This window comes from Pholcus phalangioides, unplaced genomic scaffold, assembly GCF_987345545.1.
Source record: "Pholcus phalangioides strain wild (caught in Gottingen) unplaced genomic scaffold, Ppha-v1.0 ptg000003l_1, whole genome shotgun sequence".
NCBI lineage: Eukaryota > Metazoa > Arthropoda > Arachnida > Araneae > Pholcidae > Pholcus > Pholcus phalangioides.
In genome coordinates, this window is record NW_028301596.1 from 12798079 (window position 1) to 12825296 (window position 27218).

Consider the following 27218-nt stretch of genomic DNA (forward strand, 5'->3'; position numbering starts at 1 on the left):
GCAACACTATTGAGGACGAAGGCCGTTGCTGCCTCTTTATCACGTTTTGTGGTATTTTTTTTGTGTGCGAGAAATGCGCTAATAAAATAATAAAAATTCACCCGTTTTTTTACGTGAAGAAAAAACAATGTACAATTTCCGCGCGGAATTGTTATGGGATTGTTAATTATTTGCTCGAGATAGCATTATTTTTTATTTTATTTCGTGGTAGCATTATATCGCAGTAAGTGGTGAAGTGGATTTGATTATTATTAGCCCTTCATTGGCCTCTTTATTGCCCTTGGCTGTATTTATCATAGCATTGATTTTATTTTCCCTTAATCATCTATTTATGTATTTTTATCGTTGTGTTTACGCTATTTAGCTTGAATTAATTAGTTATCTCCCAAAGTTTACATTTCGTGTTACGTCAGGGTTCCGGACCGATTACGCTAATGTCTATTTTAGGTCTCTGGAACAATTCAAGGTCCCCGGAACCCAGGTTGATTGAAAAAACCCCGGTGCTCAATGAGTTGAATTACACCGCAGCATTGGTTAATTTTCCGTTTCCTTTCGTAGAATTTTAGGTGTTTGATGCTCGTCGATGACATCGCTGTAATGATCAAATACAGTGGATCCCGTTTATAACGTTTTCCAAAAAAAAATAGTTGTGGTAAAACGTTTTAAGCGGGAAAATGCTTTGAATGGCGAATATCAATGAGTATTAGTAGAGTTGGGATCACAGAAAAATGAGTTGTACAAAGTGGGATCATTGTAGATTGTGTGGTATTGATAGAATGAAATGGGTAATGTTGTTTTTCCTGAAATGGTCAATCATTTTGGCGACTAGATTGTATGATTGTGCAATGAATTCACAGCTAATTTTATCTAAAGATATAAGGTGAAAAAAAAACATCGCCACAATGAAACTTGGTGTAACGGCAAATCCCTCTACAAATCCAAACAATATTTTTAAAAATATTGTTTGGATTTGCCTTTTGTCTAATGTTGAAACTCCTTGATACAACAATATCATTTATTATGATTAACTCCCCTTAAAAACAATTTTTTTTTTAAATATTTGGCTCAAATTAGCTTTCAATATGTTTTAGTACTGGTCACACATGTTTTTATTCTTTTGAGGGGTGTAATAACATCAGCATTTAGCAACACCTGATCGCTGAAAGTGTTTATGAAGTTCTTGGTATCACTACTTTTTTATGTGATACACTATCATAAAAGAAAAAAAAATTTAAGCGCAGATATATACAGGGTGATTATAAAAAAATTATCCCGACATATGGGCCCCTAACTATCATACCATTCACAGAAACTGAATGAAATTTTGGCATAAGGTATTTTGATGTATGCGCTAAAGAATGATATGGAAAACAACAGTGTCACTCTAACAGTTATGGTTACAGTGAGAAAATTTCGAAAATATCAAATGCCAACACCAAGTTTTTTGTATTGGAATGGGATCTCCATTGTGAAAAACCCTAAATAGCGTTCGAACGGCAACTGTAGCATGAAAATCACCGGCGGTAGATCGCCTAAAAGTGAGGACAACCAATAAGGACAGAGAAGCAGCATAAAATAAAGCATTTTATTGTGTTTCACAAATTTTCCTCATGACCTTGTGGAGGACTAATCAGGCTGGGATCTCAGCCGAAGAAACGACGGTGTGGCGAATGAAACGAACATTAATGCTCTGGTGCACGGCAAAGTCCTTTTTACTTTTTCCTTGCCTAGCTCCGGGGATTTTCGTGCTACAGGTGCCATTCCAATGCTATTTAGTGTTTTTCAGTATGGAGATCGCATTCCAATACAAAAAACTTGGTGTTGCCATTTGATATTTTCGAAATTTTCTCACTGTAACCGTAACTGTTAGACTGACACTGTTGTTTTCCATATCATTCTTGAGCGCATACCTCAAAATACCTTATGCCAAAATTTCATTCAGTTTCTGTGAATGGTATGATAGTTAGGGGCCCATATGTCGGGATAGTTTTATTATAATCACCCCGTATACTGATTTTATAGTTACCATGACGACTTGGTGTCTGTGATTTTTCAAGTCATGTCCAAACAAGACTTCAAAAAATATTGTAAAGCGGACTAATCATAAAGAGTATGACTGTAGTGAGGTTTCATTGAATCGAGCATTTGAAGAATTCCAGGTGCCAGATCATCTAGATAGCTGAAAAAAATGGAATCACCACACACACACTTAAATGTCTTTATGCATGATTTCTAAATTGGAATCTACATTTTGATCTTAAAAAAAAAGGCAGAGAAACTGTTGGAACTTGAGGACAAAATATACTTTTAATAATTTATGTAGGCTTTTCTACTAAGGAGAAAATAGATTTTGGACCCTTATTTTCAAGAAAATATTATTTTTTGACTGCTAAAAGAAATTTCAGCTGACACTAAAGTTTGCTTTTTGCGATTTGTCGAGACCTCATTTAATCGTAATCGTTTTGGCGACTAGTTTTTTTTTTAGAAGTAATTTTACCGAAATCATAATAGGGATGGGACGAACAGTGATTTGGCCGAATACCAAATTTTTGGCTAATGTTTTGGCTGAATACCAAATATCAATTTTCTTTAAATCCATCATAATTATAAATAAAATTGTCATATTTAATGGAAAAAAAAATTATTGGTAGTTTCAAATGATATTGAATTTTAATTATGCAATTTATTATTTAAATAAATATTAAAAAACTGGTAGCTGAAAGACTTTTATTGCCATGATACTGACAATGAAATTTAACGATGATTTTTTTCATTTTAATATTACAATGATACTTCGGCTAATGAAGATGGTTCATTCTAGAATCACGTTTGTTAGCTGAAAAGTGATTTCCTATAGGTTTCTATGGAAAATAATTAAATTTGTTTGAGGTTCTACCCAAAATTTAAAGATAAGTTTTTTAAAACACCAAGGAATGTTATAAAAAAGACAAAAACTAATTGAAGGCTAAAATAAACAGCTTCAAATTGTATGAATGAGAATTCACAGGAAGATGGGAGATGCCGACGATATTATTTCACATAATGTAAACAACCAACACCAGCTGTAGTCTACTATAAAGCTTGTGTTGACACAAACCAACAGAGATCATAAGTGTCCCCATCCATTTGTGAACTATTCAGTTCATTTCTTTGTTTATGCAGACATCTAATACATGCATATGGAGAAGATAGCCTAATCTCTCAAACTGTTCAGCTTGATGCTAAGAGTCTTGCACTGAAAGAATGTATGCTCTGAAAATATAGGCTCCTTTTTTTTTCAATACATTTTGTAATTTGGCTGAATCTTTCATTCTATATGAAATGGTTCAAAGAATTTCAAAAAGAGAAGTGTAGGTATATCTGAAAAAGGATTCAGAGGAAAATGTGAGATAATCGGACCCTAGTGATGATGATTGGTGCAAAAATTCACCTTACAATGAGACTATTTTATGTTAGTGCATGTATCATATCAAAAATGTTCGTCAGCCGAAGCAGAAGAATCATGAAAAAATCTTCATTGACCGAATAATTTGTAAGCCGAGGTATTTCAACAATTGTTACATCTAATTAAGAAAATGTCAACCATTATTTACTCTGAAGTATTAAGGTATCACAAAATTTACAACTTATTTTTTGACTCTAGATATTCTTCGCCCCTTTCAGTAGCTCAATACATTTTTTATTTAGATACATAATTCAGTTAGTTAATTTGTGTAATTCATGCTAACTTCCACATTATTACAGTAGAATTCTATTTTTAGTTTCATGTTTCACTTATCCTAGAAATTCACCCTGACATAATCCCATTAGCACAGAAAGGGATAGGTATGCACCACACAATAAAATATCAGCATAAAATGCTAATTTATGCAAAAAATTCTAATTAAAATAATTTTTTAAAATTAGTTTGTTGTGCTTAGATTTACACAGATATTTGGCAGAACCAAATATTCAGTAAAAGGGCAGAATAGGCCGAATACTGAATAGCAGCCGAATATTCATCCCATCTCTAATAATAAATTTCAAAAATCTTTGGTTTGTAAAATAGAATAAAAACTTTACACAACACATAAGTGGATGAAAATGTTTTAAAATGTATATCAAAATTGATTTGTCATGAAGCCATTATAAAATACATAGATTTTCATTGTGTGTACTTTTGGTACATTTTGATCACATGTTCATGATGTTCTCTTAATTTTTTCTATCTTTACATGAATTGATTTTTTTTCCAAAACAAAATGTCTTAAATATATATATAATATATATGTGTGTTTGTTTGTTTTAATCGGCAAACACTAGTCTGGAACTGCTCGTCAGGTTAGTGCAGGGTTCAAGCTATGGTTGCATTTGCAAAAAATGCAAAAGAAAATCTTAGAATGCAAAAGTAGTAGTGGCCACTTTTGCAAAAATTCATACAGGAGGTACGAAACGAGTCGACATCCAACCATTAATCATTAGCATTGTAGCATTTTGCTAAAGCTTTTCCCCCATTTTTGCTTTTTTGCGAAAGGAAATTTTTTATCTAGCTTAAACCCTGGGTTAGTGCAAGTGGTCTGAGGTTATTTTATGCTAAGTTGTGGATTTTCTATATTTCGTGCAATTTATGTGTGCATAAATAATGTGCAGTTATCTAATTGAAAGTTCTCTACATCAAAACGTTAGTCTTGTGGGGAATAACAAATTTTATGATGCTGTTTATTGATATTAGATATTTTTTAGGTTAACACGATGAATAAGAGCTGCCTAGAAGCAGCAGCTGAAGCTGCTGCAAAAGTTAATGCTATGCTCATTGCGAAAGGGAAATTGAAGTTGCCTCCATCTCAGGTGAAACCAAAGGTTAGTGCAGTAATGAAAACTATAATTAGCACTTAAATTCTATCTCTGATTTGCACTAATTTGCCAATTTCTTACAATATATCTACAATTTTACAATTTCTTACAATGTATCTTTTGATTTCAAGAATTTTTTTCTTATAGTTTTTTAGTCTTTAAAGTATTGTTTTAGTTTAGTTTGGTAAAAGATGTAAATTTGAAAGGGGTATTTAAACAAATCAGGACTGATCACTCTTTTCATCCGATTATCCACTTACAGAGGTCTGACTGCACCATAAATTCAGTGTTTTGGGCTAGGGACATCTTTGATTAGCTCAGAACAATTTAGGTTATGCCTGTTGTGTTCTAGGTCACTATTCTTTGGTAGAAGAGCTACAAAGTTGTGGGACAGTTTGCATATGTAGTTGTGAATTCTATCATAATAGACATGCTCAGGAAGAAATGTGCTACTGTGAAAGAAATCAAAAATTATTCATGCATTTGATTGTTCATTCTGATTTTTTCCCCTTAAAATTTTCATTTATTTACTTTCACAGATTAACAACTCCGGTAGAGGTTTGACCGGTGATCTTATTACTGCTGAGATTGATATAAATGATGCTCCCATAAGTGCAAGAAATTTATTGACCAGGGGACACACGCAAGATGAGGTGAATATAATGTGCCAATTATGAGTGTTTACCGTTTATGTATCGTACCACTAGTAGTCAATAGGTTCTATAAAATTACGATGGAGATGTATGTTTCATAATCATTTTCTGGTAGATTAGTGTAATTTTGCGAGTTCTGGGAATATAGCTGCATAATGAAGCTGTATGCACTTACAGTAGAAATTTCAATACAATGAATACCTTTTTATGACACTTATTTTGGGCGCTCTTCCATTATAACCATACCATATATTTTTTAGACCAAATTGGTACATTTTGGTTTATTCTTTCCTCACGCTTTGTTAAAAAAATATATATATTATAGAGACACATTTTTTTACACTAAAAAAAAAATTTTAACACGGGGCATATATTAACAAGAGGCTTAAATTTGAAGAAAATTTGCAAAAACAGCATCATCAAGTAGTATGGTTATAACGGAAGAATACACACCTTATTTTTTACTTTTTCCTTCATAATTTTGACCTAAAATTAAAGTTGATTAAAAGCAGTGGCACCATCTCTTGAACCCTGTACAGGCTTATTAAAGCTCTCATATTTTTTAGCTTTTCGTTTTGTCCATGGCTCACGTTTTAAAAATGTCTCGACCTTCATTAAAATTTTTATAAATAAAAGTAGTGAGACACATTCACATGGATATTGGCTGGAACACACAATTTTTTTTCTATTTTTTTCATGTTGTATTACACTGAAACCTTGATAACTCGACACCTCAAGCATGCCAATAAACATGTCAATTAAAGATGTAAAATTCTCGAATGATCTTTAGGAGAATATTCTTGAGGAAAATATTTGAATGAATATTATATTTCAGTAATTTTTTAAATATTCTCTGGAAGGACTATTATTATAAATAACTTGAGAATATTCGTTTTTTTAAAATATATATATATATATATATATATCCTTGAAAATATTCTCTGGAAGAAGTACTTTCACAAATTGCTGGGGAATATTATCAAAAATAATAAGAATTATTCTCAAGTTATACAAATATAAATACAACGCCACAACAGGCAAATTGCCCAACGAGGTGGCTGAGTTAAGAACATCATGGATCCCGAGCCCCTACCTACTACTGCTACACCACACATGCACCCCCCCCCCCCCCGCTAAACCCCCCCAACGAATCGGTACATGCGGGAATGTGCGTGTACGTGTAGTGCTACCTGACGTAAAGTTTGTTTCTGTGTAATGCTTGTTATGTGTAGTGCTGTCATCTGCCCCCAGTTTTACTAACTATGAGTGAAGTGTTATGGTTGAATGATTTTACTGTTGTAGGACTGTTGCTCTCTGTGGCGAGACTTTTTAACGGGGAGATCGGCTCACATTTGCGCCTTGAAGTTGGGAACCACAGAAAACCAACTTCAGCCGACCACCACTGTGGGGTTCGAACCCGGATCCTCGCATCACGAGTCCGGCATTATAACCACTCGACCACCACAGCGGCATAATAGTTAACTAATAGTTAATATAACTAATAATAGTTATATAAGTTAATAATATAAGACCTTTCAGAGAATATTCTTGAATTTTCTCCTCAATGAGAATATTTTCAGTTATTTATAATAGTAGTCCTTCCAGAGATTATTCTCAAGAGTATTTGTAATAACATGCATTATAATAAATAATCTCCACAAATAACTTAAGAATAATTATTATTTTAAGATAAGAATATTCTCTGAAACTTTATAATAGTCCTTCGAGAGAATATTCTCTGTCTCCCATTTCTCTTCCCGTAAAGAAGACAGGAATATTGAAGTTTCTAGTCCACAATATTGAAGTTTAAAAGCAAGAAAATGAAACCAACATGGCTGAATTGCACAACTTTTAAAGAAATGTGAGTGATACAGAATTTAAGTATGCATTGAAGAAAACAACAGTTCTGTATATTAGAATGAAGGTGATTATATAAGAATAAGATTCCTTTATCAATCAACTTTGGCTTAATTTCTTTTGTTTTGAACTTATTTCTGAAAATGTATCTAGTTTTCAAATAATTTTTTAAGGTTTCAATCTAAAGGTTTCTAAAATCTTTATAACCAAACTTTTAAAACCTTCCATCATGACCAAGAGAATATTCTCGAACTAAAAGTTGTCATTGGGGGGTGAATATGTCAAAAATTGCTGTGTTGTAAATGTTTCAGGCAATGAAAAATTATTTATATTTCATAATATAAAAAAAATTAGTCAAAAAATTTAAATTATTTAGAAGAAAAACGAATATCCTCAATTATTCTCAAATTTTTACTTCCAGGAGAATAAATCTCATCTCATCTCTAATGTCAATTAAATTGACATTAGAGATGAGATGATTGCTGTTGAAGCTAGTTATTGATTTGCTATAATGTATATAATATCTATGTATGAATATTTTTTATTTAGATTTGTAAACTAAGTGGTGCAGCAGTGTCTACACGAGGTCGATATATGACACTTGAAGAAAGGCAAAATATAAGCACACCAGAGTGAGTTCATTTTCTAAAACAAGTATAATTCAAATTAAAAAATTTTTTAATGTTAAAATGCTTAATGTGAAAGTTGAGGTCTCATGAAATTTGTTTTTTCTTGCAATTTTTCTAGTTGCCGTCCATTATACTTGCACATTCAAGCTTCTACTCAGGAGTCTGTTAGTTGTAAGTAATTTTCAGTATAATAATATATTATAGACTGATGGGTTGTTTACTTTTCTTAAATCTGTTAATTTTTTGTTTTGATAATTTGATTGGATACACAATAATATATCTGCAGTAAATTCCCTTTTTGAGTTGAGATAGTTTGGTAAAATTTTTGTTTTTCCATGTTTTTTCAACACATTACATCAGGATTTGACCAGGGCATGACAAATCAGGAATTATATTTTGGTGCCAGCAAAATTTTATAGGCGCCGAGTATTTTCCTTCTTACAAAATTGATCCGAAACAGTCTTTTCTTTGACTTCTACATAACCCCCCTTTTCCCTGCTAGCAGGGAGGCGACATAATTTCAGAAAATTTGTTGAGACTTCAATTCAGTTATCAAACAAAAAAGTAGGTGTCAATCTCAATTCTTTAGTCGTCTTCGTGACCTGCTGCTTGTGATTTGTCTAACCCTGGACTTGACTGATCAAAAAAATAGTTAGGCTCGAGCCAAACATGGTTTTTGCTCACCAAAAATGGCTCTAAATAAAGTTTTTGGGACTTGATAACTCTTTTCCATGTTGAAAAACATTGTATTAAAACCAGAAAATTTTGTGTTATCAGTGGGTCTATATATAAATTTAGCAATCACATACATAAAAATTTTATATATAAGCACTAGTACTGATTTACTGATTTTCTAGTCACTGGCAACCTTGTGCCTGGGATTTGTCAATCCCAGTGCTTCCAAAATTCTATAATTTGTGACTAATTTTAAATAATTTCAGATTTCATAAAAATAAATGTGCATGATTTAGAGCAAATATTTTACACCCTCACTCCCTAGAGAAAATATTTTGGTAAGAAATTCTTATTTTATTTTATATTTAATTTTAGTGGCAGTTAAAAGAATACAAGAAATTATCAATCAGCATGTTATTGCATCGGGTGGAGTCAAGATGCCCACTGTTGGTGTAGTGACTTATCCTACATCGAACATCAGTACCACAAGCAACTCAATGATGTCAATTAATACACACATGCCTTCAGGGGTAAGTGTCACTGAAACATGGCTATTCTGCCAAAGGCTCAAGAGTAAATTATAGCAAAATTAAAAAAAAATTGTCAACAGAGTTTAAATGTAAATAAAGTTGGCTAATTTTTTCGCATCTTTCAAACCCCTTTAAGAAGTTTTCCTCTTTGTTGATTGCTGTATTTCATCGCTTACGTAACTTTTAAATAGATTAAGGAAATTCAAATTCTTGTTTATGATTTGAGGAAACTGTTGAGTTTGGTCTAAGCCAGAAATCTTCTCCCCGTTGCGCTCAAGCACCATGGTACTGCCCGAAGCACCCACAGTGCTTGATGCTTGTGCTCAATTTGGTGTGCGTGAGCACTTGATCAACTTTCTAATTAAACACCTTGTATGAATTTCATTCCAGGATTGAAATCATCCTAATTTCTTGCATTTGTATGCCAAGCATGCTGTAAAGGTGTTCTTTTTATGATGAGTACAGGCAGTGCTCGCAAATAGAAAAAGGTTGAAGAGACCTGGGCTAAACCATATTAATAACCATTGAATTCTATTAATGTTAATTTCCAAGATGAAGGGGGCAGGGTCCACCACCTATAGCTTTGTTCTGAGCCCCAAAGCAGAATCTTTTACATTGTTCTGCTAAGAGCCCTCGGCTGACAGGAAATGTTCTTCAGTAAAAATTCCCATAATGTGTTTTCTACACTTAAAAATTCCTTCAGATTGTTGTGCGACGTACGTCATAGTTTTCGATATGTTATACTTTTTCTGGGTTCTGAGCAATCCATGGATTTAAGATCCTACTTCGTTTTGTGTGACAAATGAATATACAACATATTTTTCTGAAAGCTGGTATTTTGTTGGCAATTTTTCATCTCTGTTGTTTGGAATGTATATTTTAAGTGTTGTGTGTTCTGTCCAATAAAAAAAAATTATGGAAATCATAAATGGTAATCACACATCAATGTGGCATTACACAATAAAATGTAGAAAATACAAATTCAATCTGTATGTAGAAATATATATTCCATTTTCAGCCTCACTATGTGCAAGATAAAGTTTTTGTTGGACTTGAACATGCACCATTAACATACCCAGTAAGAGAGAGAATATTAGGTCCAGGCGTGAGTATCTTATTTCCTTCCTGAACTATTCAAAAATGCACCAAACTTGTCACATAGAGGAGTTAATCACTATTTCCTAAGTTGATGTGCAAAAAACTAATATTTTAAAATATTTGTCTGCTTTTGAGTGATTAAATTTTTTTTTCTACCAGTAGGAGTGCTAGGAAAATAAATTGATTGTGTTGGAAACTACAAGCATTCAGAAATTGACATGAGTGATTGAATTTCATGTATTTCTTTCAGCTATGAAGCTCTTTAAACTCAATATTAAAACATGATTTCTTTGCAGTAATGGGAAACATTTAAAAAATTGATAGATTTCATCATGCTTTATTTTAAGATTTTTTTCCCCCCTGATTGGCTAATGCAGTAGTAAGTGCTAATAAATATTTTAGAGCTGTAAGAAATATTAAAATTTTTTTTTCAGGGGTCTTTTTTGCAACATATTCGTACAGAAACTGGTGCTAATGTCACATTACGTGGCAAAGGATCTGGTTTCATTGAGCCCACATCTGGACGAGAAGCTTTCGAGCCTTTGTATATACATGTAACGTAAGTAAGCTTTTTGGAGCATATTTTAAAATTTATACATGTATTAATCCATTAATGGAATTTTAACCAGCTATTTGACCATGACGCTATATAGGAGAGAATTTTGTGCTCTGAAAAGAGGCTTTATTTCATGGATTTGTGCTTTCAATAAGGAATGAATGGATTTGAAGGAATGATTTACACATTAAAGTCACATTATTTGAACCAACTACTTAATTAACCAGACCCTAGTTTTGTAGCATAGATAGCAATGAAATACACTTTTGGCAGCCCTCAGATTCATTTCGGTGATGAGGTGATCCACAGCTGTGGAGTCATTTGGCCTTCTACCAACCTTCAAAGATGTTATTTCCCTCAATTCATCAATGATTTGTATATCTGCACAGGTTGATCTGTTTGCTGAAATTGTTGAATTTGCCCATTCATGATACACTCTTACTACAGATGTATTGGTACATCCTACAAAATTTGCAGATTTGGAAACGCTGGCACAGTGAACTCAATATTCAATGAACATACCTTTTCCTAAGTAATAGGTCACATCCTTTCCTCATGTTTAATAAATACAAATACAAATACAAATACAACGCCACAACAGGCAAATTGCCCAACGAGGTGGCTGCCTTAAGGACATCATGGATCCCCGAGCCCCTACCTACTACTGCTACACCACACATGCACCCCCCCGCCCGCGGAACCCCCCCCCCAACGAATCGGTGCATGCGGGAATGTGCGTGTACGTGTAGTGCAACCTGACGTAAAGTTTGTTTCTGTGTAATGCTTGTTATGTGTAGTGCTGTCATCTGCCCCCAGTTTTTATTAACTATGAGTCTCAATTAACTATGAGTGAATTGTTATGATTGAACGATTTATCGTTGTAGGACTGTTGCTCTCTGTGGCGAGACTTTTTAACGGGGAGATCGGCTCGCATTTGCGCCTTGAAGTTGGGAACCACAGAAAACCAACTTCAGCCGACCACCACTGTGGGGTTCGAACCCGGATCCTCGCATCACGAGTCCGGCACTATAATTCTTCATCCATTTCTTCTTCATCCAATTCTTTACATCCATGCTAAGTCTGACCTTGGCAAATGCCCAATTTTGTTGGCTAAGCAAAAGTGAGGTCAGAAATATGTGGTGGTTTCAATAATGTTACTTTCTTGTGTATATGCTTTGATGTGTACAAATCCATCTGTTAGGCTCAGTGTAAGCCCTGGAAGTTTTGGTTCATGTATTTAAAGAAAAAACAGAATATAAAACCATATGCTGAATGTATACTTGAACTTTTATAGGCACCCTAAACTTGAAGGCTTACAGGCAGCAAAAGCTTTGGCAATCAACCTTGTAGAAACGGTAAATGTTTGTCAAATTATCATATTACAATTTCTTATAGTTGGATAGTACATTCTTTGAAATTAATTGATGTTTTCTGAACAAAATAATGTGTTGAGATTTTTATTTTATGGAAATACTTTTTCCATAATTTTTTATAAACTTTCATGATATTTTAATTAAAGGCTCATGTCGAATTCGCTCAGTGGCAGCAACAGCAGCAAAGACCAGTTATGTCATCTATCACGCCTATTGTTATACCACAAGCTACACAGGTAGCTTATCAAAATCAAGGTAATGTTCCAGTATAATTGTTCTATTGGAAGGAAAAGAAATTACATTCAAAAAATTATCTGATGAATATCAGTTAATGAAATATTTATTTTCAATATTGCATAGTGTCAGTTCATGTATATTCTGGTTGTTCCCGTTGAATGGCTATATTTTTAAACTGTGTAGCATTATAAATTAGAAAGGAAGATACCTGATGATACACGTGGACTATTTGAGAAGTTTACCTATAATTGAATTGGTGAGAACAACAACAGTACTAGTCCAAAATTCTCAATTCAAGATAATCGAGTTTTAAGTTTCAAAATTATGTTGGCTACAACCTATTGACTTTAAAAAGCTAACTTTACCAATGAACAGAGTATAGTTCTGCCCATAAGTTCAATATTTAGGTCTACATTTATCGAACACCAATTCATTAAAGAAAAAGAAAAGATAACAAAAAAAGCAGAATTTGGACTTTGTACTTCTTCTCACGAGTCAATTTCATGTTGAATCTGTCAAAATATTCCCTTAAAATTTCAATATTTTTTATAATAGTGCAGAATTGACAGCTACTTAGTTACTGAAAGAGGCAAAAACTAATTTTTTGAAAGTATTTTTTTGTTTTAAAACAGTTGCTTAAAAGCAGTTTTATCAACTAAGAAGTAATTATGGATTTTCATGTTTTTCATGAATCTTCCTTTTGCATGTTTATTATTTAAATGGTAAAAACTGAAGAGAAACTTCTTAGCATTTAGTGCCCATTGGAGATATTTCATTTTATTTAAATGTTCCTAAAAGAACCGGAAATGTTCTATTTGTGATTATTAAATTGGACTCTTAACAACACAAATTTGTTTGAATTCATATTTAGCACATCAACTAACATAGAAGGGGAGGGGTTGTCCTGGTAAAATTGAAAGAAATATTTTTGAACAAGTCATTCTTGAGAACAAAAAAATGTATGATTCCTAAAACATTTTTTGGCGCCAAGATATTTTTGAAATTTGTCAAGCCTGGTTTTATCACAAACATGGTATAGTAGGCCTAAGTTGATAAATCATTCATGAACTGTACAAAAGGATGCTTAGAGGTTTCATGAAACGTGTTCAGTTGTCATTACCTTTCTAGACATGGGTATTTCACTACTGCAAAAAGTCACCACACTGAGCAATTCATAGTTCGGTCTCTCTCTGTGTAAGATATAGCTAGAATAGAGTGAAAGCTTTTTTCGGAAAGTGAAGAAAGAGATTTCATGATAGGGCAATGCGAGTCTCTGATACTGCTTTCCAAAAGTAAATGTCTGAAAGAACATTTTCCCAATTACAAGTTATGTTGGGAAGCTACTTTTCAGACTACATATCGTTATTTTACAGACTACATATTATTTTACAGACTACATATTATTTTACAGACTACATATTATTTTACAGATTACATATTATTTTACAGACTGCATATTTTACCATAATAATTATGTTGTAGGCTAATTAAAATACCTGGCTTGTTGCAATAAGCCTGAATGAAGCCGAGCTGTTTTAGCGAATAATTCAAATTATCTTTTTGGCTTAAAAGTGTAAGAGCTCATGATCTTAAAAAAATATTAGGCTGCAGAAAGTGCTGCATAATTTTGCAATTAGTAGGGTGCATTGAAAATGCCTGGGCTGTTTGCAATGAACAAGATTTTTAGATTTGCCTCTGACATATGTCTCGGGCTACATTAATTGGTTTTTCCTTGATGTATTCTTTGTTATTTTTCCGTATGAGGAGTTTAAGAGGCTTTACCGCAAATAACAAGAATTTCTAAAATAAGCGTGTTCTTCCTGTTTGTTTTTTTTTTACATTTTTTTTCTGATTTAGAATGTATTTAACGCAATCTTCCGAATTTTTCGAACCTCATGGTATTTAAATGTTTCGAAGCAGACAAAAGAAATTTATAACAAAGCTGATTTTCCTTTGGTTTCATGACAAGATGAGGAGTCTGTAAAACTATGCATTAAATATAAGAGTTAGTAATTTCAGTGGATTTTGTGCAAGTCTCCTCTTTCATTTTTAAAAGGAAGTTTTGTAGCTATATGGATAAGAAATGCACACTTATTGGGTGTGTCACAGTTTATGAATCCTTTTATTATTTCAACCGGGAATGTGCTTGTTCATTCATTTTTTCTTTAATTTAATTTTTCATTTCTTAGGGACTTACTAGTTATAAAATTGTTTATAAAACTTCTGTAAATTTGATTTTTCAAAATTAAGTTTATTTTTTCCAACCATTCAGTTTTTATTACTGTTATTTATTTGGTAAAAGTTTCAAACATTTATTTCGGCTGCACAGCCTATGCTCAGAGTATATATTTAGGTATGGCACAATTCTTTTTGTTCAAGCTTTTAGTTCTTATTGAATGTAATGTATTTAATATTATAATTTTATCACAAGAATACAAAGCATCCTAATATGGCCAGGAAGTTATAGCAGGATGTTATGTTAATGTGAAATACAAAAGTTACCATCTGTATCAATCACATGCATTAAATGCATGTAAATTATGTATTTTGCAGTGGTTGTAACTCCGGCTGTAGTACCAGGAGGCACTGTAAGTGCGATAGCTAGCACACCCAGTATGGTCACTGCAACCATACCCATACCATCAAGCTCTGTAGCTGGTAAGTGGCCGCTATGTGGTCTTGCCTGCAGAATACCTTTTTTTCTTCGAATTCTAAATGCTATAGTTATGAACATAGCATAAATAATTATTAGATCTTTACATTCAGTTCTCCAGTCTCACTAAAACATATTCCTTATTATCCTTGGTTTTTTATTTTGGTTTTTCGGAAAGGGCCCAGCAAATTAAGTCACTGAATGTATTCTCATCACTGCTACTGTTTTAAGTATTTTTGTATATTTTTATTGAATTTGAAATTTATGTTTATTCTCAGGTTTGTCGCTCCCACAGACAGTGTCCCAACTTGTCCAATCACCAGTTACAGGTGTACCTCCTGTTTCAATAGTCACATCTATCCCGGTGTCTGTTCAAGGTATATTAATGCATAATTTTTTTTCATTCATAAAATATTTTGCTATATTTTTTGCCTGTATCATGATGTAACAGATACAGTCGGTAAGATATACAGTATTTGTGCATCACTCACACTCGTCTAAAATACAGCCAATTCCTGATAATCTGTTTATGTCAAAGCTTTCACACAACCTCAAAATCTTCAATGTTACAGTAGAATCTCGATAATCTGAGGCAAACAGGACAGAGGTCATCTTGGATTACTGAAAACTTGGGTTATCAGGGTTAGTAAAAAAACCGGTTTTTTGTTTTAAATGGTATTAACATTAGAAACAATAAAATTTCTGAAAAATCATTCAAACTTCTAACAATTAATTAAAATAAAATGTTTATTAATGTAATTAACACTATTCCCATATTAATTAATCAATAAATATTTCTTACATTTTAACAAAAACCAACTTTTTGCTTAACTTAATGGATTACTGTTTGAAAATTCTTTTAATTTTATTATTAATCATATAATATATAAAGGTTTTTTCTCCAGTTACTTTCAATATACTTAATTAGGATGCTATTTAGCAAAAACTAATAAAAATTAGGTGAATATAATGTATTTAATGAAGCATAAATAATGCAGATTAATTAGCAATGATTTACGATAGACAGGGTGATTATAACTAAGGTTCTGATTTCAAAACACTATAAAAAAAAGAACGATTGTCAAAATGACTTGAAAATTGACATGAATATTCCTGACAAAATGCAATTTTATTTGGTAAAGGGGGAAAAAATACTAAAAAATGTAAAATTAATGACATCATCCAACATGTGGGAAATTTGCTCGTAGAATGGAAACAGCCAGTCATGGCAAAATGATAACTTATTAATTATAGCATTGCACGATTTCATAATTCCTGGAAAAATCACTAAAAACGAAGTAATTGAACAAATAACTACAACTTACTTAAGAAATGTTAAATATGTTGTTCACCGTGTTCTGGCTATGAGGTTGAAAGCACAAAAATTCTTGTTCAACAACAGATCAGAGTATGCCATGGTCATGATGTGGATGTGCTTGCAATTCAGCTTTATTAAACCAAACGCGCCCCCACGTTAATATTTCTGAGGAACTTCTAACATATAGGGAATGTGCTGGAGATTGCAATTCACCAAAGTTTGCAATCTGACCACTGTTTATAACATTTTGAGGTACCCCCACAGCCAGAAGTTGCAAGGGTTAAGGTGCATCTTGTCAAAATGCGCCTTCAGCAGCTGCTTTGCTGGCCTTGCAATGTGTATCTTGATAGAAGTTCTATCCACACACTGATGCTGTGGAAGTGCTAAAATGATGTGGTTGCACAAAATAGATTATACTGTTGGCCAAGTACAGCATCATTTACTTGCACATTTTGCACTTTTTTTCTTTTGCGAAAGAAACGTCCATTGCTTCAGGAGTATCCATGTAAATTTTCAAGTCATTCTGACCAGTACTTATTGTATAGTTTTGGAATCAAAACTCTTATAATCACCCTGTATATAGCTGATTATTTTTCATAAATCTGTTACTACTATACAGTAGAACCTTGATTAACTGGGCTTAACAGTGAAAGTATAAACAAAAAAAACAAAAAAAAAAACTACTGAATATTAAGACTGGGAGATATACAGTAGGAGATGTGCTACTTCTTATGGGAAAGAAGATGAAAATGTATGTGAGGTAATGTAACTACTAGTACACTAGTCTTTGTCCTTTAAAGACAGCTGGTGTCTTTATTGGATTATAGGGCCATCTGTGCCCCTAGTATGATGATGTCACTACTGTTGTTGCTTCTTTGTAAAGGGAAAAAGAAACCTGTGAAATAATACACCACTATATTTAGATGTGTGATGCAATCCTTATTCACATGAATTTGCTGAAGATAGAGCATCAGAATGTAGCCAAAGCTTAGAAAATGTTGTAAGAATGAGAAATTTTGGCTTTTGTATATAACTTTAAATAACTAAGATACTTCATATGAAAAAATATATATATTCTGGCCACTTTTATGAGACTTTTTGAAAAAAAACCACTTATAAAATCTTATGTCATCTAAAGATGTACCCCAAGGATATAAAATGTAAAAATGTAACATTTTGTCTAATAATGAACCAATATGATATTTTTCAAGGAAAAAAAATGATATTCAGGCCACTTTTATTTGATTTTTTGAAAAAAAACCCACTTAGTTAAAACCAAGGTTTAAACCAAACAACCCTGCGAGTTATCAAAAAAAAAGGGGGGGGGGGCTTATGTGTATTTGTGCCCACTCTTTCGTCTATTTTGTTCTTAATTTAATGGCTTAGTTCGGTGGTTCTCGAACTTTTCTACCCACAGCTTTCTCGACCCTTTTAAACCAAACAACCCTGCGAGTTATCAAATAAAAAAAAAGTGGGGGGGGGGGCTTACGTGTATTTGTGCCCACTCTTTACTTTCGTCTATTTTGTTCTTAATTTAATGGCTTAGTTCAGTGGTTGTCGAACTTTTCTACCCACAGCTTTCTCGACCTCGTCATAATTTATTTGCTTCCCCCCAGATTAATCTGATTTTTCTGAGAAAAGAATTGCTTCAAAGCACTGAACAGGCAAATCACTACACTAGAGGTATTCAATACATGGCTCACAGGATACATGTGCCCCTCTGAACTCTTTGTAGTAGCCTATAACTTAGTGACTAGCAGGCCTGGCTAAAATGTCAAATTTGGCCTGCAGTGTGTCGGCAGTTGAAGTCCCCTGGCAGAGGTTGATGGTGCCCCCCAGGAGCTGCAATGATGCACACTTTGAGAACAATGGCTTCTTTAGAAGAGAGACCAACAGGGGGATCTCTCATATCTCTGGGGCCTCATATGAATGGTTTTTTTTACATCATAAATTTACTATAGGAGAGTCTGAAAAACTGGCATGGGGGTCTACAGAAGACCTCAGACTAGGTGGATGAGACCCCCCAGCGGTGGAACTCTGCTCCAATGCTCCCGCACTGCGCCAAAATAACATTTTGCGCCATCCTACTCCAATAGTGTATTTCCGTATTTTTCTGCTCCAAATAGCCAAAATAGCAAATTTCACTTCAGTATGCCTGGAATTTTGGAAAGGATGGCAAAAATTTTGTTCCTGCTTGCAGCGAAACGATTCTTTCTGAGAAGAGTGTTTTATTCCTCTGTACTTAAACTATCTCCTTATTTAAACTATTGGCCCCCCCTCATCGAGCATTCCATCGCGAAACCCCAATAATATCTGTGATCGTGCAAGTGAAGATGATTTGCAATGGTCTTTCAGCTTTAAGGGGCCATTCAAGTATTATGTCAGCAAATTTTTAGCCATTTTTGACTTCCCTTGTTAGCACGGCCCAGAACCTACTAAAATGTACTGGTGGGATCAGAAATGTTTTCAGGAGGGGGTATAGATCCCCAAGATGAAAAAATATTTTTTTAATGTAAAAAATACCTTTATGTGTTATTATAATAGATTTCTGTTAATTTTAATGCTATTTGAAGGGTAAGAACTCAAAATTTCACTTTAAGACATTCATTGCGATCCACCCTTTAAGCCATATGGTAAACCCTTGACTCACGGGCAAATGTGGCCCTGAAGGTTATTTGATGTGGCTTGCCCCTCAAATCCAATTTTGTAAAAATTAATTAAGCGGCACATTTACAGATCGGTTAAATGACCCATGGCACAATTTGAGCATTTAAGTGGCCCATGGCACATTTTCAGATCACTGAAGTAAACCCGTGGCACAGTTCCAGAACACTTGAATGATCTGTGGCACATATAGAGATTCCTTGAGTGACATGTGGCACAAGTTTAAAGCACTTAAGCGGCCCCCAGTGCAGTTCTACATCACTGCGGAACATTCCCAGATTAGTTAAGTGATCCGTGGCATAGTTATGGATCACTTGAGTGATGTTGCACAGTTCCAGAGCACTTAAGCAGCCCGGACACATTTCCTGAGCATTTGAAGGATCTGTGAAACATTTAGTGATCGCTGAAGCGGTTTTAGAAAGGGATTTGTGATTAGGGAGAATGTTAGTTCAGATGCCCACAAATTAGCAAAAGATTTTTTTCGTTTTTGGCGCAAAAAAGTAAGATGCCATTAAGAATATTTCATATTTTCATAACGGGTGGTTGATGATGCAAGCATCATCCAAACCTCCTTCCCCCTTGTCATCGAAAATCAGCGAATCGGACCCCCATCAATGCTTATGCAATACTTGAATGACCCCTAAAGTGCAAATGTGAGTCAGTTTTTAGTTGTAAAAAAAAGAAGAAAAAAAATCGCCACTGGAAGCAGCAAAAAATAGTGTAGTCGATTGTCATTGCGTCAAATCCCGATGTTCGGTGAAATAAATTTCATTCCGGGAGTAAATGAGCATGTCAGCTGAATTATGAATGTTAATTTAATAACTAATAAAGAACTGAACAACCAGCATTAAATTGCCAATATCGCCAAACATCGTGATGAATTCTTCCGAAATTCTCTCCCATTTTGAAACAATTTCTGAGTATAAAAAATGGAAAACTTATAGAAAATTTTTAGCCTATTTAAACTGCTGCCGTTCCAGACAGCAAATAATGCCCTCAGTAAGCAAAAATCATCTTAAATAGACTAGTGTGAAAACTTTTATGGTTCTTTTCTGCTTTTAAAACAAGGTGTCAAAAGCCTGAAACACCAAAAACAAAAAACAAGCTGATAAAAAGATGTTTGATAACAAAAGACAGTGCAGTTGTTTCATTTTGAAAAGGGGTGGGGTTAATGAAAATATTCTTGTAAGTTAATTTCGCTGCTCCAATTTATAAATATCTCCAAAACTGCTCAGAATCCTGAATCTTGCTCCCCCAAAACTGCTCAGAAATGGACTGTTACTTCCCACCCCTGGACCCCTTAAGGCTGAAATTATTCTCATTCATTGGAAGAATTAAAAAAAAATAAAATAGTGTAAGGACGCATGTCTCAATCAAATTTTTTAGATTGAAGTTTTCTGTTCTCTTCTGATAAATGTATGTTTCAACTGATTCTAGAATCTCTAGATTGTCTACCTTGTTTAACAAACTCTGTCTAGCAGAAATTTTTCAAATTTTTGCAACTGTGAAAGAGTTTTGATGAAAAGAAGTCTATTTTTAAATTCAAAATGCAATGTATGCATCATGAATTTACATTTGTTATCCATGATTTTGTTGTAACACATTGTCATAAATGTTTACAGGTATTGTATCACCAGCAGTAATTTCTTATCCAACAACTTATGTCACAAACCATAATTCAGCTGTTGCAAGAATGGCAGCACCAGTTGCTGCGCCGGCAGTAAGTGGCATCATCGGAGTTGTTCCCAGACAAGTAGTTTCGACAACACTGGCAACATCGCAACAAGGAACCTTGTCAGTAGCACAGTACCCTACATCTGTCCAAGCAGTCGCCCTGTCTTCTCCATTAACTTATGCAGCGGTCCCCTCAACGCAGGCTCAGCTGACACAAGCAGTTCTACAACAGCCATCTGTTGTAGTGGCCCAAAATCCAGTGAGTTTCTCGGCAGTACCACATACGTATGTTTCAAATCAGCCAGCTACTGGACCAGTGGCTCCGGTTGTGTCTAGCTGGTCAGTGGTCCAAGGTGTTAGTACTGCATATCCACACATACAATATACTACAGGTGCGACTGTAGCTGCAGAACCTGTGAAACAACAAGTGCAACAGTTCTTCAAATCCAATCAGGTTATTAACAAGACTGAAGTGCCAGATTCTAGGCAGAGGTATGCTCTCATATGACATTTAGTAAAATAAAGTTTTCATTTTGAGCCAAAGATTTCTTTTGTTAATCATTATTTCTCATATTGGGTTTTTGACTGGGACACAAATGAGGGGATATATCAGCATTAACTATACCTTGATGAATTTTTGTTCCTTAAGCAAAGAAATGTAACCAAAACCAGCGATTGATTGCACCATTATAAGAAATGCCACATAATGTATGTATGAATCTGGTATCTAGGTAGAGGATGTAAATTTTTATTTTATTTTTTATTGTGACCAACCATTCTCATGGCATGTTAGAAAAATATACATTTATTGCTATTTAATATTGTAAAGATTGTTGGGGGCAAGCAAAATGCATCACTCAGTCAAAGAAGGTCCTTAATGTTTTTCTAATAACAAGCATCGTTTATGCTCAACTTCAGAAAAGCATCATATGGTAATTCTAATACAGTTCAAACTGAAATGTGCAGAAATGTCAATTTGTGAGAATAACGTGATTAGGTTGGTTTAATTTAGGTGTTCATCAAGACCTCACGAGCATAGAATTAGGCTGAAGTATTGGGTGCTCATGGATGCTACTGTGAGCACCAGGTTGGAGATGCTTGCTGTATTGATAAAATTGCTGACTCAAATCTCTCTGTGATAGGTGATTTTTGTGTTGAGATGAGGGCGAGAGAGAGAGAGAGAAAAGATATTTTATAATATATTTTTTTTGAGTATTAAAATTAAAATTTCAATTTTCATAAGCAATAGCTTATGAAAATTCAAATTTTAAACAATGGATGCAACTCTATGATTTTACAAATTGAAATCAAGATGCATCTAATTTTATTGATGCATTCAACACTTGTTTGGGAGGAACAGTAAGAAATATTAGAATCAGATCCTGTTCACTGGTGGAACCGAGTTGACCCTTCGGAGAATTATGTTTTTTTTTCTTTTTTTTTACCCAACCCTCTTTAGTTTTCTGCGAAATGAGAGGATATCGAATCCCTTCTGGCTTTCGTAACTGTAATTTTTTCTTTTTTTTTGTTTTTTGCTTATTACTAACAATCTAGCTTGCAGGAGTCTAATTCAAACCATCCAACAGAGAATGGATTCCAATTGCTGACTTCCCGCCGTTTGCATCAAGTGATGGGGTCAATGTCTGGTAGCCAAGATAGGGAGTTGATGCCTCCGCCTACCAAGCCATTTGGCAAGGATGCAGTTACTAAGAGAGGTATGTAATTTTTTTCCTTTTATTTCTCTTCTCACGATGCTTGAAATGTTTTTAAATAAAGATATAATCCTCCAAAATCACGAGATAAGATTTGGCTATCGCATGTCATTCCAAGCAACTCTTATTCTTTTCTACAAGAGCAAGTCAAAACGTAAAAGCTCAGTTGCTGATGAGCTATTCTCGATGCACAATGATTTCATCTAAAATAATTGAATAAAATTGTCTTCTCATGGTTGGAGGACTATATCTGCCATCTGCCACATGATTTCTTGAAGATATGCCATAGTGGTTTACTAGAATTGGGAGGAAGGGTGGTTGCTGCTCATTCTGTAAAATTTGATACTTTTATCAGTTCCCCTGAAATTTCATGCCCCTCTACACTTTGCTGGCTTAAATAGTTGCTCCTTTGCCCTCCCCTTCCCATATCTCTCACCCTGAATAAAAATAAACCATGGCTCATGACTTCAAAAATGATGTTTCTGTTAACGTAATTTCTAAAAAAAATTGCACCATTCTATAAGCGACAATTTTAATTTCTGGTGCATCTCTCCCAATGTTACAGTGCTCTATATTAATGGCTATAGAGCTATGTGTACAAAATAAATATCTTTCAATACCTAACAATCTAATCTGATTGAAGCTTGTTTTACATTTAACACCTGCATTGCCATCTTGAAAGATATCCATAGATAAATAATCTATATAATAGATGCTCACCAATTTGGCACATATCAGACCAGGGTATGCAGATTATTATAATCGTTGGATTACTGGAAGTCATTTGCAAAGGTTCATTTAGATCATAGTTTCCCTAACTTCTTCATTCCATCGTCTCCTTCTCCAGAATTTTTTTTCCCTCATCGCCCCCTAACTCAAGTAAACCCATAGGATCCTATGTTAAATCCGTAGCTTCTATTGCCCCCCCTCCTAGACCATTCCATCGCCCACCAGGGGACGATATTGCCCAGTTTGGGAAACAATGATTTAGATATAAGCTTTCTTGCTTATGACATGCAGTGACATTTTTCCCTCTTCTATACTCGAGGAAAAACACGGGTCAGACTACTGCCTGGCCAGATTATTAAAAGCCTATTGTATGTAATTTTACATGTTTATACATGTTACCTGGCAGAAAATTGGTTTAATATATAACTTACACAAGAAAACACATTACACTTGTTCTTTCTATGCATGCTCATAGTATTTTCCTTCTTATAATAATAGTTTCACAGACCTTAACATTTCGTGACCAACAGTACATGATGATCACACTGATCTGATTACTGCCCTGGCTATGATACTTTGATGACTGGTTAACCCTTTGAGCGACAATGACAAGATATCTTGTCTCCATAAAAACCCCTTATTTCAGCATTGACAAGCCCAAATATTTTGTGAAGTTGATTTCTCAATGGAAAACTTTTCCTTATATACCCCTTAGTTTGCACTAGCTGAAAATCAAAAGAATGCCAACTTTCTTGAACGAAAGGAAATGGAATTCAATTTTCAATGTACTAAAGGGAATGGCATTGCCACTGTGGTGGTCGAGTGGTTATAGTGACGGACTCGCGATGCGAGGATCCGGGTTCGAACCCCACAGTGGTGGTCGGCTGAAGTTGGTTTTCTGTGGTTCCCAACTTCAAGGCGCAAATGCGAGCCGATCTCCCCGTTTAAAAGTTTCGCCACAGAGAGCAACAGTCCTACAACGAAAAATCATTCAATCATAACACTTCACTCATAGTTTGAAAAACTGGTGGCAGATGGCAGCATTACACATAACAAGCATTACAGAGAAACAAAAAAACTTCGTCAGGTTTCACTACACGTACACGCACATTCCCGCATGTACCGATCCGTTGGGGGGTTCCGCGGGGGGTTGTGGGCGGGGTGCATGTGTGGTGTAGCAGTAGTAGGTAGGGCTCGTAGGTAGGGTAAAAAAGGGCTCAGGGATCCATGATGTTCTTAAGTCAGCCACCTCGTTGGGCAGTTTGCCTGTTGTGGTGTTGTATTTGTATTTGTATTGTGAAGGAGGATTTGGTGATTTCTAATTGCTGCTTGAAGGGTTACAAATTTTTTTATTCAGCAGTGTTTTTAGAAAATACTTCACTTTATTGGAAATCAAATGCAAAAAAATTATGTGTTTGCATCAATTGATCGTTCACTCTGTTAAAATGAAAGAAAACAAATTACAGCATCAAAGTATTGGAAAAAATAACCTTTATATGTATAAAATGAAATTTTTTGAGATTGCCCATAAAATGTAGTTTTTTTTTTTTAAATTTTAAAAGCACTAATTGATGTATTGACTCCCAATTTTTATATTTGATTTCCACAGGAAATAACTTTTTAAATCATATCCGAGAAATCTTTTTTTTTTTTTGGAAGTCTCAAGGGTAGAAAGACCCTCAAACTAGCTTAGTTTTAAGAGTAAATTTCTTCAATCAGTGTAGACATGATACAAATATATCTTTTGCCATTAGAGTTTCATAAACTGTCTTCATGTTTGAACGAAAATCTTGTCCATGAATTTATTGTGTGAATAGTTTAGCTTTTACTAATTTTCTCCCTTTCCCTTTCGTATTTTTCTTTTCTCTCTTTTCATGTGTTGCTGTTCATTTGGTTGCTTCCTGGGATATGCTGGTGGTGTTCGTGATCTTTTGATAATGGATATGATGGGTTGCGGAATTTTTGGTAATATATATATGTATCTTTTGTTTTCTTTGTTTTGTTTGTGTTCATGTAAAAGGTCATTCAAAGCCAAATGAGAACGATGAACCTGAAAGGAAGAAGCTCAGAGGAGCTCTGAGTGGTCTGGCATGTAAGTTTATTTATAAATATATATTTTTTCTGTCATGCAAGACTTTTAATTGATTCCAATTAACTTGAGTAGAGACCTTCATAGTCTTTTATCATCATACTGATTTAAAATCTATTTTTCATTAATACAAATTTTCTAGATCACCTGTCTTATTCAAATATCTTTCCCATTTTAATCATAATATCCATAAAATCATTTTATTTTCAAAAATTTAATGTCTATCCGCAGTAACTATGTAGAGATTTCATTCTAGCCGATTCAATTACCAATAGAAAAATTTGTCAAATCATTAGTTTTCTCTTTTGTCATAATTTTTTTATGCAGTATTTTTAAAAATAATTTAGAATATTTTCTGTCATGAAATTAATTTTTTTTTGTGCAGCTGTGTATGCTTCTGACGATTCTTCAGATGATGAGAGTGCATCTGTTGGCGATTCTTCCCCTCATTCCAAAAGTTACGCATCTCATTCTAGCAAGCAAATTTCGTGAGCGAATGTACCTTTATCTTTCATCATCAGCGTGTGGTTGTTTAGGCGGAGGCGTCCAGGAACAAGTTGTGTGAGAAAATATGTATCCGATTCAAGTACATCCATTGACTTTTTTCTCTTCCTTTCCCTGGGGAGTTCTCTTCATTTTCCTTCGTATTATTAAAACTGAAAATAAGGTAATCAATACAGTATCACATGGAATTGCCAGTTTTTGTTGGTTTCCCCCCCATTGACATATGAAGTTAGTCATAAAACGTGGTGAACGACATAGCATATATTCATTTTGTACAGACTTTGAGTAATTCATGAGTTGCAGTGTCAGAGACATTTTTAGGCATAGATAAAAAATCATATTTTTTTATGGTGTTCTATGACCTCATTATGCAATGGAGTGACCATGGTGTATAAAGTGAGAATGAATGACTCAATATTCTGAGAAGAAAAAAATAATCTGATAGTGCTACTGGTATATTGAGTTTCTGAGAGCTTTTTGAATGTTAATAATTGTATTATGCAAAATATAGCAGAAGTTCATTTTAAAGGATTTAGAGTTTTTTGTGTAGCCTTAATTAGAGATATTTGCATCAGTTATTTATTCATATTCAATTCCTGGCTTTGTAAAATATTCTTTGAGGATGTCTTGATGTTTCAACAAATTTGTATTCCATTAGTGATTACTCCATGATGTTCCTACCTAATTACAAGATTTATAAAAGTCACTGAACAGATGGATTTGGTTGGCTAACTTTTTCACTCACTTGGTTTCAGCTCAATAAGTGCCTTCATTTTTTTAAAGTTATATGCTATAGAATTCACCTTCAACTTTAAAAGCGATTCAAAAATGTTTGATGCTTGCTTAGTGCAATATATTCATACTGTTACTCTGAGAGATGAGTAGGGAATATCATGTTTCTCAATTACAGTTAGTATGCTTGAGCTCTTTCATCTCTACAGGACATCCAAGTGAAATAGATATAAATTATGTAAAAATTGGAAGACATAATTGTAAGTATCACATCCATTCCAATTGGATTGTACCATCAAAGAAATAACCATTTTACAGTGATCTAGCTGTTGATGTATTAATTAAACTGGTTTAACAGGCTGCAGGAATCTTCTAAAATTTACATGCCCAGTCAGGCATGTAACTTAAAATAATAAATGTGTCCGAAAAATATTACCATTGAATTTTAGTTAGTTCAAAAATGAAAAAAAAAAAAATTTATTTGCATAAAAAAAATTGGAAGATGTTGCATTTCCAATGAGTGTTAAAACAGTTGCATTGCTTCTGATGAAAAAAAGCCAAATACCATATGTATTTTTTGGGTGTTTTTTATATGCCTGGTCAAAATTTTTACATGCTTTGGCATGCCAAAGCATGCTCCCAGTATAATGAGAAAATCTGGACAGTGCTGAGTGTTTTTGCTAATTTCATATAGCTACTCAT

At 34.0% G+C, this 27218-nt stretch overlaps 1 protein-coding gene across 7 annotated transcripts; it reads left to right on the plus strand.

Moving 5' to 3' along the window:
• On the plus strand, positions 1-26780 carry LOC149088111 (KH homology domain-containing protein 4-like). 7 transcript variants are annotated; one of them, XM_089244478.1, is made up of 16 exons: positions 9-223; positions 4723-4839; positions 5373-5486; positions 7893-7975; positions 8091-8143; positions 9023-9177; positions 10196-10282; positions 10710-10834; positions 12126-12186; positions 12351-12459; positions 14995-15099; positions 15373-15471; positions 20699-21242; positions 22305-22465; positions 25212-25283; positions 25666-26780. In XM_089244478.1, exons 2-16 carry the CDS (start codon positions 4732-4734, stop codon positions 25770-25772), a joined length of 1983 nt encoding a protein of 660 aa, XP_089100604.1. In that variant the 5' UTR covers positions 9-223; positions 4723-4731; the 3' UTR covers positions 25773-26780. The 7 variants fall into 7 exon arrangements, 4 of the variants coding, with proteins under 4 accessions (XP_089100628.1, XP_089100622.1, XP_089100604.1 ...); XR_016194109.1 differs by lacking the exon at positions 14995-15099 and having other exon boundaries at positions 1-223; positions 22337-22465; XM_089244496.1 differs by lacking the exon at positions 14995-15099 and having other exon boundaries at positions 6-223.
• Positions 26781-27218: the final 438 nt, after the last annotated feature.

Coding starts and splice junctions, on each gene's coding strand:
- LOC149088111 (XM_089244478.1), top strand. CDS start 4,732: ATGAATAAGAGCTGCCTAGAAGCAGCAGCTGAAGCTGCTGCAAAAGTT. Junction 10,835..12,125: donor CCTTTGTATATACATGTAAC/GTAAGTAAGCTT, acceptor GAACTTTTATAG/GCACCCTAAACTTGAAGGCT. Junction 15,100..15,372: donor ACCATCAAGCTCTGTAGCTG/GTAAGTGGCCGC, acceptor GTTTATTCTCAG/GTTTGTCGCTCCCACAGACA.